The sequence below is a fragment of the Molossus molossus genome, unplaced genomic scaffold (genome assembly GCF_014108415.1).
Source record: "Molossus molossus isolate mMolMol1 unplaced genomic scaffold, mMolMol1.p scaffold_m16_p_6, whole genome shotgun sequence".
Classification (NCBI taxonomy): domain Eukaryota; kingdom Metazoa; phylum Chordata; class Mammalia; order Chiroptera; family Molossidae; genus Molossus; species Molossus molossus.
Window position 1 is genome coordinate 18,104,687 of NW_023425399.1, and position 13,271 is coordinate 18,117,957.

The window sequence follows — 13,271 nt, forward strand, 5'->3', positions numbered from 1 at the left end:
TACCTAGTAACTGCTAGTGAGCACTGTCAAGCCACAGGGAAAATGTCCAAAGTGGGTTACAACCACCCTGCTTTGGGACATAGAATTACCTTAAACTCATAAACAAAAATAAAAAGTACATTAACAGCCCTGGCCAGTTTGGCTCAGCGGTTAGAGCGTCGGCCTGCAGTCCGGAGAGACCCGGGTTCGGTTCCCGCTAAGGGCATGTACTTTGGTTGCAGTTTGTCCCCGGCCCTGGGTGGTCGTGCGAGTGGCAGCCACTATGTGTCCCTTCACGTCGATGTTTCTCTCCCTCTCTCCCTTCCTCTCTCTCCCTCCCACTCTATCTCTACAAAAAATGGAAAAATATCCTCGGGTGAGGATAAAAAAAAAAAAAAAAAAGTACATTAACAGGTCCTTAAACTAGATTGCCATTTTGGCCCTTTTTACCTAGTCTGACTTTCTTCAGAGCATATTTAAATGACTCAAAAAAATGGGTGGTTTACCAGTACACATTATCAGGGAAGTCACACTACCAAAGAAGTCAATTCTTTGCAATGTAACTTTTGAGTCTGAAAATATCGAGATGAGACTAGCTCCTAGCGAAACAATAGCCTAAGATACACAAGTCTTGTTAGACAGTACTTACAGGAAAGCACTGGAGCAATAGCCAGCTCCCTCCCAGTCCAATGAGAAGAAAGCCCTTAGGGGATGCAAACCTTTTCCAGCTCTATTCCTGCTCATTAACACTAGGGCTCTAACACAAGGCACCCCTGACTACTATATACACCCTCTGGGATAATATGTTGTGTCCCGGTCAATTTGTTACACTTTAGCAGTCTCAGACCCAAAGTGCTCAAATTCAATTGAGCCCTGCTAGTCTAAAAAAAATTGTCTACTCCTTATTTTCCAATTCCCATGGCAATTCTTCACAAAATCCAACAGGTCAACTTTGCAAGTCCTCTGGGCTTCCTAAAGTCTGAGGAAAAAAACTAAGCAGTCATTTAGAAAAGAACAGCAGACAAGAGTTGTCTCATCAGCACCAATGATCTACTAGGTACTAACAAATGTTTCCCTTCCTGCGTATTAGTATGCAAACCACTGTATTGATGCCTTAAATTAATATTACGAGACTGCTGAATCAGAAATGGATGGAGAGAAAGCAGACTTTGAATAAACTGGGTTTAGATTACTGAATTTTTTTTTATTATTAAAGATAGAGTATTTAGCTAGGAATTAGTAGTTGTAATTTTTTTAATGGACTTGATATCCAACAAGTGTGTAGTGAATACATGAGCAGCCAGTAAAAGCGGGTCAGCTTCCAGTAAGTAAGAAATGACCATTTCGATTGCCAAGGTAGAGACCATGAAAATACACTTGAAAAGCACTCTAATCTCTACATCTACCAAAAGCTCACCCATCTCCAATTCCCTAATCACCCCAAGCCAGAGATGACCTACACTTTCCCAGAACTCCAAGGGCATGTCCTGAGCATAACACTCCAAGGACACTTACAACAACACACAGTCATCTGAATGTTTTTGCTATCAACAGGAGCTACTATTCTTATTTCCCTAATAGAACCCAACAGAGCTTATCATACTAAGAAGAATCCAGTAAGTGTCATGATTGACCACAAGGACTTTAGAAACGACTCCACTGACTTATCACTTAAATTAAGAACAAAGCAAACAACATATAAAAATAGGACAGTTATGGATTTGATACCGAGAAGATTTTTTTGGGGGGTGGCAGCAGAAGTGGGTACTCAGCCACCATCTGGGGTTTTATCTTCTTGTTTTACTCCTCCTTGTTCCTTCAGGCAAACTGAGTAAATTTGGCTTAAACTAGTCCACAAAAACTATTTGTTTAGTAATACCTTAAGAAAATATCGTTAGCCCTGGCCGATTTGGCTCAGCGGTTAGAGCGTCGGCCTGCGGTCCTGAGAGACCCGGGTTCGGTCCCCGCTAAGGGCACGTACCTCGGTTGCAGTTTGTCCCCGGCCCTGGTTGGTTGTGCGGGTGGCAACCACTCGATGTGTCCCTTCACATCGATGTTTCTCTCTCTCTGTTCCTCTCTCTCCCTCCCACTCTACCTGAACAAAAAATGGAAAAATGTCCTCGGGTGAGGATAAAAAAAAAAAAAAAAAAAAAAAAAATATCTTTAAAGGTAGCTTTGGTTTTATTTTTCTGCAGAAATACTCCAAAAGGTTCACAAAAAGGGGATCTAAACATGTTTAAATGATTTACTTTAAGGGAAAATTTTTTTAAAAAAACAGTATTTCTAAAAGGCAGCAGCTATTGGACCCCACCTAGAGCTCTCTCCTAATGAATTCGGAGTGCCTCTTCAACACCATGAGGGGTGTACACCTCCCATTCCTCCCCTCACCCCCAGAGGGGCTCTTCCCAGACCAGAATTCCACTCTGCAGCCAACTGATGGCTGGGCTCCTGCCTCTCCAGGGGGAGACGGGGCGCAGAAGCGCTGACAAGCCCTCACCAGCAGCAGTGATGCAGAGCGCCAGAATAAACTCTGAAGCTGCTGCTCACGGTTGAGAGGACAAGGCACAAGCTGTTTTCTCACATCCTCTGCCTCTTAAGGTTACAACAAACCAGCCTCTGAGCCAATTAAAATCCCTATAGTTGATGTTTTCTCCAAGAAGGACAAAGCAAAGATGACCTGTGCTTGCTGGGAAGATAACCAGCCGTGTATGGTCTTGGTTGATAAATGAAGAGTTAAAAAAGATTAAAAATTTAAGTCATGACTGCCATGAAATTGTTTATTCATGGTAAGGTGTTTCAGGCAGTTACAGCTGTACAACAGTAAATTGTTAACAACTGTTTCCTAAAGAAAAATTTCCATTATAGATGACAGATAAGACTAGAAACAGAATGCAATGCTGCTGAGAGACCAACGTTCCAACCGACAGAGGAGTTGTTAGATGCAAGTCAAGAGGGCCTACCCTTTCCTGAAACCACTTTCAAAAAAAAATTATACTTTGAGAAGGGTGACATTTACCCTAATCGCTGCATCTAATTAAAATTAGGTAATTAAAAATTTTTCAAATGAACTTTAAATTTGATGAAGGGCATAATCAAAAAACAGATTTTACGAAAGTATCTTAGGGCAGTAGGGTGAATGCTGGCATACAGGAGGGGGAAAGATACAGTTCAGCTCTCAGAAAACAGGAGGGAATGGCAGTCTGTCAAAGTTTTTACAGGGGGAATTGTTTCCTTCGTTTTTAAAGACAAGAAAGAAACAACTTGCAGCAGCTGTGCCCTTGCCTTCCCAGTGTGCCCACGTGGGGCAGCACTTCTCTGTCAGTCTTCTCCTCAGCAGGAACCGTGCTGGTGAATCAGCAAGGTGTCAGGACCTTCAAAAGCTGCTGTTATTATTTTGAGTTAGCAGGAATGAAAAAAGTATGAGAGCTATGTTTCCAGAAACAAAACAGGTGATTTCTGCATTAACACACAAGGTAGTGAATGAATGACTGCAACTCTGTTGGGGACGTGGTATATCCTAGAGGAAAGAGACTCAGTGTACTAGAAAGAACAATGGACTGGAAATCAGGGGCCTGGAGTGCCAGCCTCAACCTTAGCAGTTAGTTGTCCAACATCAGGACTTCAGACTTGTCACTAAATAAATAAATAGTCATCTCTAAGGTCTGCTTGGATTCTGAAAATCTACCATTCTGTGTAGGTGAATTGAAATGTGAAGTCACAACTAGAATTCTTAGTTACTAACTCTGTAAGAAGCAGTTAGCACCTTGAATAGGGCTAATCATATGTAGCTACCTAATATGTTTACTGACTGATGCTGCTTGAGCATCCAGTATAGCCTATGGCTCCTCAGGGTCTAGCACAGTGCCTGGTACATAATAAGCACTCAAAGCATGTCTAAGGAATTAATCCATAAGACCCTGTACTGTGCTCACCCAGAAATAAGCTAAATGACTAGGGTTCTTATACAACCCAGAACTCTGCAGTGAACCCTGGGGAACACTCATCAATCTGGAGACTGACACAGCGATTCTTAATGCTGTCTAACATTACATGAAATATCAGAAATGGCTTAAGATCACCCTTCAAGAAGCCTGCATTAAAATTATTCACTGATTTATTTCTATGAGAATTATCAGGCAGGAAAGAACCTAGTCAGACATGCTCTCAGGAGAGAGATTACCAGAAAGATGAAAATAACACGAAGCAGCAGCAGCAGATTCCCCATGAATATCACTCAAGCAGACTAACTACATTTGTCTCTTACCTTCGAAAATCTGGATTCCAACAGGACAACTATTGGAAGAGAATTTCCTTTAATGAACATAACCCCAACCACAGGCATATCAAAAACCTCTTGGTTGTACATCAGATAGCAAAGACAAAGTATAAAATGGGTTTCAAAGTCATGATTCAGATTCAGTTAAAAGTAACATTTACTAAGTGCCTACTATGTATCAGAAACTGCTTGGCACTTACATGATCTCCTTTAATCTTCTCAATAACACAGAAAGGCAAAAGTTAACTCTATTTCTGCAGATGAGAATATTAAGGGCTAGAAAGGCACCAAATTTCACACACAAAAATGAAACAAAGAGTTAAACCTAGATTGTCTATTTAGGTCTAATGCTGATCCAATAAATACTAAATGTTTTTGTGCACCTAGCCTTTAAGGAATTGGAAATATAGCAGTGAACAAAACATAAAAATCCCTGCATTCCTCTACATTCCAATGAGCTTCCATCATGGTTCACTGCATCCTCTAGTCTCAACTCCACTGGGCACCTGCTAACAGAATGATGTCTAGACCAAAAATTCAAATCCTGTCTGATCTCGCCTCTCTAATGGGCCTCCAAATCAAGATCTTGAAAAATTAATGCTGTTAATGTATGAACAGATACATCACAATGAATTCTAATACTAATAAGAGCAAACAGAACAATTAAGGACTGCCTAAGATTTATTGATATAAACCAGATTTTCAAATGAGGAAAGAGCAGCGTGTGTTTCAAGATGGGAGATAATTAGAATGGAAATAGAATACCAGACGTGACAGCAGAGCCAGACAGGAGAAACCCATAAATAGCACGTCAGCCTTTCTACTGAGGACAGATCTGAAAGGATATCTGTGTTATCATGTCCAAGCAACCCAAGAAGAGACTGAACAGCATTCAGCTCCACCAGAAGATGGTACAGGTCCGGCATGGTGGCTACCACGTGCATCTCCTGAATGATGTCATTTAGGTCCAGCTCGGATTCCATAAACCTAGGAGGAGAAAAAAAGACAGCATCATTGAAAGGAAAAAAGTACTATCAGCACTGACAAGCAAACAGCAACACAATCCGGACAGAGAGACAATCTGTCAGAGTCTATAACAGACCAACCAAGAAGGACATTCATCCAAACATCAACTGTCACATAATTTCCTTGGGAAATTGATTTCCTCATTACAAAAATCAATCTTGGATTCAGATCTTATTACAGGGTTCCCCTTACTCCTGCAGTCACAAGTTGCCTTTTGGAGGCTCCCAAAGCACTTTGTAGCACTGAATGATCTGCCCACCAGTCCTGTGGATTAGCTAAGGTTATCCCTTGGTGAGGCAATTCTGTTGCCCTGAACGGAGTTATCCTACTAATCCAAAAAGGGTTCCTCTTACTTGCCACTTCAGATCAAGGGCTAATTACTTCCCTGACCCAAAGGAAGACACTGAAATTCTGCTGCCATCCAAAAATATCCTCCTCTCCCCCACATCCCTTCCAGCGAGCTGATTAAGAGGTAGATCCCAAAGTAAAGCAGATCGAGACTCTGGCATCCTGCAGACACCACCATACTTTGTGTAGCCTGATATTTCAATCGCATTTCCACACTTGAACCTTTCAACAGACCTATGTCCCAGCACTTAGAACAGAACTGCTCTGTATTCACCTCTGCATGCCCTCCCCCAATGTCTGGCTCATAAGGAATGCCCATAAGTTCCTGATAAGACAAGAAGGTTTGTTCTGAGAAGGAAATAAGCTAATCCATGTAAAGCAAATGAACAATACTCCAATGAGAGTGATTGAGAGGAATCAGTGCTTAAACAGACCCTGAAAACAGAATGCCTGGGTTTGAATCTGACCTAGGCAATTCACCTCTCTATGCCTCAGTTTCTCCATCTGTAAATGGGATAATAAATTTACCTATCTCAGAGGGATACTATAAAAAGTAAATGAATAGATATAAAGCACTTGAAAATGCATATGTTTGCTCTTATTTCTACTACTACTACTATTGTCATTATTATATCTATCTTCCCGGCTAGAGTGTAAGCGTCTTAAAGACAGGAATTATGCTTTGTCTCTATATATCCAGATGCCTGCTTAACTGAATTGAGACCACAAAGAAAAGGAACACAAGCAGGGACTCTTGAAGTAATAAAGTACTCATCAATTTCCAGATGACGAAGGGCTAGGCAAATACCACCTCTCCAGAAATCTGGATTCCATAAGGAACAAAATCTGGAGACTATAACTCTTCAAAACATGCCCATATTTGTCTGGCCGGTGTGGCTCAGTGGTTGAGCATCAACCCATGCACTAAGAGGTCACCGGTTCGATTCCTGGTCAGGACACATGCCCAGGTTGTGGGCCTGATCCCCAGTGGGGGCATGCAGGAGGCGGCCGATCGATGTTCTCTCTCATCGATGTTTCTATTTCTCTCTCCCTCTCACTTCCTCTCTCTCTAAAATCAATTTAAAAAAATTTAAAAATAAATAAATAAAAATATAACATGCCCGTATTTTAGACAATATCTCTAACCACTGTTTTTCCCTAGTATTTTTAGTAACACTTATATATATTTTTCTGATTATAAAATACTACTTTTAGTAGAAAACTGGGGGAAGGAGGACAAGCCCTGGAAAAGTATACAGAATTCATTCATTATCTTATTGACCAGAAATAACCATTGATAATATTCTGATATGTTTAAGTCATTTTACTCAACGCATACCCTTCCCCCCAACACACACAAAAGTAGCCTAAATAGTGTATAGTTCTATATTCAATTCTTACTGTTGTTAACATAGGCTGAACTTTCCCCTTACCATTAAACACTCTTCGGCAACAGGAAAAGCCAGTATGCGACACTGCTGTCAGTCTTCCTCCTTCTCCCATGGCACAACCCCTCACTGAGCACAGCACTCTCCCCTCCTGAGCCCAGATGTGGCTTCAGAATCCTTCTCAACATAGCATTCCAAAAAGAGACTACCAATCAATCACAGAGCGGATGTAGGATATTAAGCCTATCTGAATCTCCTGCTCTAAATAATACATTTTAAAAGCTGCATGGTATTCCCTAGAGGAGATGTACCATAATTTATTTTACCCTCTGTCAGACATTCAGATGGTCTCCAATTTCTTCCCTATAACAAATGATACTACAATGCATGTATTCACAATTATTGTGTCAGGACAAATCCCCAGGAAAGAAAGTGTCAAGTCAAAGAGTACGCATAACTTAGCAGATTTTGATACATTCTGCCAGAAAGGTACCAATCGTGTACAAAGTGCCTGTTGCCCTCACCCTTTTCAAAAACAGTATTTAAATTTTATTTAAAATCTCCAATTTGAGATAGAAAGTTTAATTTTTTTAGATTTCTGATGTTAAGATGGTTAAAATGTTTGTTAATGTCTATTAGCTATTTGTGTTTCTTCTTTGCTCATTTTATATCAGGGTACTCATTTATTGATTTATAAGCACTCTATATATTAAGGAAATCAATTTCTCTCACATGCTGCAAAAAAACAGAGAAAATATTTGCCCTTTAATTAGTACATTGTACCTTCTGACATAAAAGTTTTTAAAAATTTAAGGAGTTAAATCTTTGCCTTTATAAACTCGAATTTACATGTATCCTGAGCAAATTTTTTTTCTATTTTAGGATGAGATGAATCTTATAGTGTACTGTTATGTTTATACATATTTAAATGTTTAGGAATAAATAAATCTGAAATTTATTTTAGCATATGACATAGGGCAAAGATCTATTTTCTGCAAATATTTGCCCTATTGCCCCAATACCGTGATCTATCCCTTTTCCACATATTTGAAGAAATGCCATCTCCACCATACACTAAGTTTTAATGTGCACTCTAATATGTTTATCGGCTTCTCACACCATTTCATTGATTTGACTGCAAATTCCTGAGCCAGGATCACACTTCCATATTGTTACAGCATATTTTATGTCTGTTATTGCAAAACATTTCGTTGCTAGCCTTCTTTTTCAATACTTCCTTGTCTATTCTCACTTATTATTCCACATACATTTCAAAATTATTTTTGTAAAGATTCCCCCTCCATCTGTACCACTTTATTTAAGGCTCCAGTCACTGTGCTTACAAATAGGCCACCTTTTTAGATTATTTCCATCACCTAATGTGTGAAAACCAAATTAGAAGAATCATGACTTGGAAGGGCTGGTGCAGAATTCAGATATTCCATGGGGTGGTAGATCTATATAATCTTTCATCTAATGGGCTCAGCAAACTTCTAAGGCTTATTTGCCTTAAATAGGTACTTCTTTTTTAAAATCTGATTTCTAAAGAGTAACTTGACAAGAAGGTTTTTATAGCTCACCAGAAAGAACTGACAAGGGAGGCTGGACACTAAATAGTAATAAACAAAATCATGTTGAGTACAAGGAAAGATTTGGGAACTTGGGTGATAATGAATGAGTGAATGAATGAAAGTCAGTCTAGAGAGAAGCCTCTGGTTAGGTATCCTACAGGCCTGTTTAGATCAACTATATTATTTTGTTGTTTTTTTAATCAATAACTTGAGTGAAGGTATATCAAAAGGCAAACTTAACAAATGTCAAATAACACAAAGCTTACAGAGAAAGTGAACACAGCAGGTGACAGAATCAATTCAAAAAGTTCCTGACTGGCAATGATGATGGGCCAAATCTAACAGGAGGAAAATTACCTTAGGATCCACACAGAAAGCTGCACTGAACCAAAAAGTCAAGTACAAACGCATGAGGTGGGCAAGATACAGTTTAATAAGAGTACATGTATAGAAAGAACGTGATGGTTTTAGTCAACCGTAACCGCAATACCAATCAGACCATGAGACAGCTGTGACAGGACAGAGACTACTCATTCATCTCTGGACACCCAGCACCAGACATACTTCCTGGTCCACAATTCAGCAGACACCTGCCAAATGAAGTCGCAGAGCAAAGTAGCTGCCACAAATGCTGCTGTGGTTTCAGGCTGCTTAAAAGAAGGCAATACAGAGCTATCGTGCTGCTTAGATGACCCTAAGGTTCTGTGACATCTGTTATGGACTCTACTTTAGGAGGGATATAGAAACTAATTTAGGGAAACAATCAAGATTATAAGGAATCTAGATATCCTCTCATATAAGAATTTGTTGAAATTCTTTTTTATTCTGAGTTGAAATCTTAAGAGTCAGAACTGCCAAATGATGAAAAGGTTTCTTTGAAAAGTTAGATACTTGTCACTGGGGTAATTAATAAAGGGTAGTACAATAAAAAAAAAATCAAGAATTAGCCCTGGCCGGTTTGGCTCAGCGGTTAAAGCGACAGCCTGTGGACCGAAGGGTGGTAGGTTTGATTCCCACTTGGAGGAGCATGCCTGGGTTGCAGGTTTGATCCCTGAACCTGGTCAGTGTTGTGCGGGAGGCAGCGGTCGATGTGTCTCTCACATCAATGTTTATCTCTCTCTCTCTCCCTCCACTCTCTCTAAAAATTAATGGAAGAATATCCTTGGGTGGGGATTAGCAAAAAAACAAACAAACAAGAATTAGAAGAATGTACTGTACCTTTCAGTTCCTTCCAACTTTGAAATTTGTCTAAGTAAGCAGTCTTACCACAATGTTTTTAAGTTTAGAAAGTCAGAAAATTATCAAAACAAAACAAACAAGCAGAAACTCAACTGTGAGCAGAAAAATAACAACAGGGTCCAGTGTTACATGAGTAACAAGATATAGTGGGAAATGCCTAGACTTGGGAATGAGACAGACTGGGGTCACACTGCCAGCCACACTATTTAATAACTGTAAAACTGTGAGCAGTGTGTCAACAAGTGTTTACTGGGCACATACTAGGTGCCAGTCACTGTGCTAGGTTCAGAGGATATAACAGATAACAAAATAACTCCAGTTGTTGTCCTCATGGACCCCCTAGCCTAGTACAAATATAAACAATCTATTACACATAATTAATTGTAAGGATCTGGTATTATCCAAGAGACACCATTGGAACACTGATCACAGGACCCCAACCTGGTCAAGGGAGACAGAGAATAGCAACTAACCTACCTCTAAACCTCAGCTTCCTTAACTTTTCCTGGCTGAATTACAATGAGGATTTAGAGACAAAAAATATGATGTGTCTAATGACAGGTGCTCAACAAGGCTGAATAAATAGCTCTTTTACTTAAAATAATAACAGGTGCTCAACAAATCTAGGTACCCTCAAGTTTGCTATGCTATAACAAAGAAAACCCTGCGTCGAGCAAGTCATTTGGCACCATTTTTTCCAATAGCATTTGCTCACTTCATGTCTGTCACATTTTTTTATTATTATATAGGACATAGTCATCTTTTATCAGTGATCTTTGATGTTACTAGGACAACATCCTCCACCAGAAAAAAGATTATAATTCACTAAAGGCTCAGATGATGGTTAGCATTTTTTAGCAATAAAGTACTTTTAAATCAAGGTATGTACATTTTTTTTTTTAGACATAATGCTACTACATACTTAACAGACTATAATATAGTGTAAATATGTTGTGGGAAATGAAAATATTCTTGAGACCCACTTTATTGTGATATTCACTTTACTACAGTGGTCTGGAATCAAACCCCCAATATCTCTGAGGTCTGCCTATACTTGCCTTTTTCACTCTCATTCTCTCAGGAGTGAACAATGGAGTTTTCAACAGGGCTACACAACATGTGATGATATCACTGCCCTGAGGTCTAATAAAATGTGTGCTTGTGTATTCTAGAATTTTCTAAGATAAGCACTTTGGGGTATACTCATGATTTAAGAGTGTAAAGGGGGTCCTGTGATTAAAAAGTTTGAGAACAACTAAACTAAGTAATTCTGCCACTAAAAAAATGAAAAGGACAATTACTAATAGACTTACTAGGGAAACAGCACACTCAATGTGATGTTTGGGAGAAAGATTACACAGTACAAAATAGATGTTACATACAAACTGCAACCAAATGGAGAGGCATTTTTTGAGTATGCAATCAAAATGACAATTGCATAGATGGGAAAATATATTTGAATGTTTCTGATCTCAATTGGAAAGTTTTATTCAAATATGCTCTAGCAATTTTCATCTTAATTGCACCTTGCTGGTCTAGAGAATCAGAAAGATAGAGCAACAATAAGAATCCAAAAATTCAAGATTAAAACACAATGTAGTTTCCTAACTACTTTTAGACATGAAAAAAAAAGTTCTTTATGCATGATTTCAATTTTAAAATGTTAAAATTTAAAAACTAAAATAGTATGTAAATTTTGTCTAAATAGAAAACACTGTTGATTCTTTAAAGCGAAATAACATTTTTTTAAAAGCAGTTTATGAATTGCAACACCAGAGCATCTGTGGTACCTAAGATGTGACACCTAACCTGCAGAAACTCTGCCCTACACTGAGAGAAGTACAGTAAACCTCTATGTAACAGACTAATTCAGGCAAGGGGTGTTCAGTAAAGCCAAAAGACTGCTATATAATAATAGGTTTTCCCAATACGTATGTTTAAAAATTGACAAGTTAGTTTACCTGTTTTTACTGATGTAGACACATTTGTATAATTAAAATTAAATACATTGAAAGTTTAATTTCACAGAAAAGTTTTCTAAATGTATTACTGTAATTTTAAATTTGTCCTGAATATGTCTAGTAAATGCGTGCATTCACCAGTGACCTCAAGTAAACATGCACACGGCTGGGGTGTGGCTTGGCACACATTGGAACATCAGCCAGTCCGAGTTAAAACTGCTGCAGAAAGTCATGCCATGCGACAACAGAACCAATTACCACACACAGTGTGGTGTGATCACATGCTAATCATTCACCAAACACTGTTTACGAGTGATGACTTGGATTTAAATATGTAGGTTACAGTTGTAGATATGTAATATATATTTATGTTGTTGAAATTACTACAGTTTTTTTCCCCACATATGACCTATTCGCTAAAATTTGTTAAATATAAGAGTGAATTAATAACAAAAAATAACCTGTTAATATAAGTATAAGCACATTTTGGTTAAAAGCATTTTAAAATTAACAGGGTGTTAATTTTCACATATGACATATGGACCAGAAATTTTGTCCATTAAATCGAGGTCCACAAAATTGAGGGTTTACCATACACTTACCAAGTGGGCAAAGGCAATGCTGGCACGCCAAGAGCAAATTAGATTGTTTAAAGTTCCAGAGTTATCAACCCAGGTCATGGCTCCCTCATAATGTATCCTTACTCTCCAGGCAGTAAGAATATAATAAACATGAGATCAACTATCTAAGATCTCATGTTTATTGAACACCTACAATATGGCAAATACTGTGTTAGGTCCTCAGAAACGCAGACAAACAAGACCCAGTCGGTCTCCTCAAAGGACACAGAATCTAATGCAGGAAGATCACTGAAACAAATGGCAAAGATGTTAAAGACTGATCACATCCATCGTGGGCAACAAAATAGGGAAGGAGACCTGCTGGAGGGAGAATAAAAGAATACAGTGGGGAATTTGGCAGTAACTATCAAAGTTTAAAATGTATATACCCTGCAATCTGGGAATTCAACATTTATCCTACAGAAATACATTTTACACTAAGACACATGTACACAAAGGTTCACTGCACCATGGTTCACAAAAACCATATTTAAAATAACCAAATGGCCCTGGCTGGTTTGGATCAGCGGTTAGAGCTTCGGCCCACGAACCAAAGAGTTGCGGGTTCAATTCCAGTCAAGGGCACGTACCTCGGTTGTGGTTCAGTCCCCAGCCCTGGTCGGGGTCGTGCGGGAGGCAACCAGTCAATGTGTCTCTCTCACATTGATGTTTTTCTCTTTCTCTCTCTCTCTCTCTCTCTCCCTCCCTCCCTCCCTCCTACTCTATCTAAAGATAAATGGAAAAAAATATCCTCAGGTGAGGATTAAAAAGAATAATAATAATAATAGAATAAATAACCAAATGTCTGTAATAGAAAAATAATAAATAAATCATGGTATCTAGAAACCATGAAGTACTATAAC

At 38.8% G+C, this 13,271-nt stretch overlaps 1 protein-coding gene across 3 annotated transcripts in view; it reads right to left on the bottom strand.

Annotated features, from left to right (window-relative positions):
* Nucleotides 1-13,271, bottom strand: part of CTNNBL1 (catenin beta like 1) — a 160,835-nt gene that overhangs the window by 106,755 nt on the left and 40,809 nt on the right. For all 3 annotated transcript variants that reach the window (XM_036245292.1, XM_036245294.1, XM_036245293.1), the window contains exon 4: nucleotides 5,103-5,242. In XM_036245292.1, coding sequence (XP_036101185.1) covers nucleotides 5,103-5,242 — 140 coding nt within the window. The remainder of the gene's footprint in view (nucleotides 1-5,102; nucleotides 5,243-13,271) is intronic.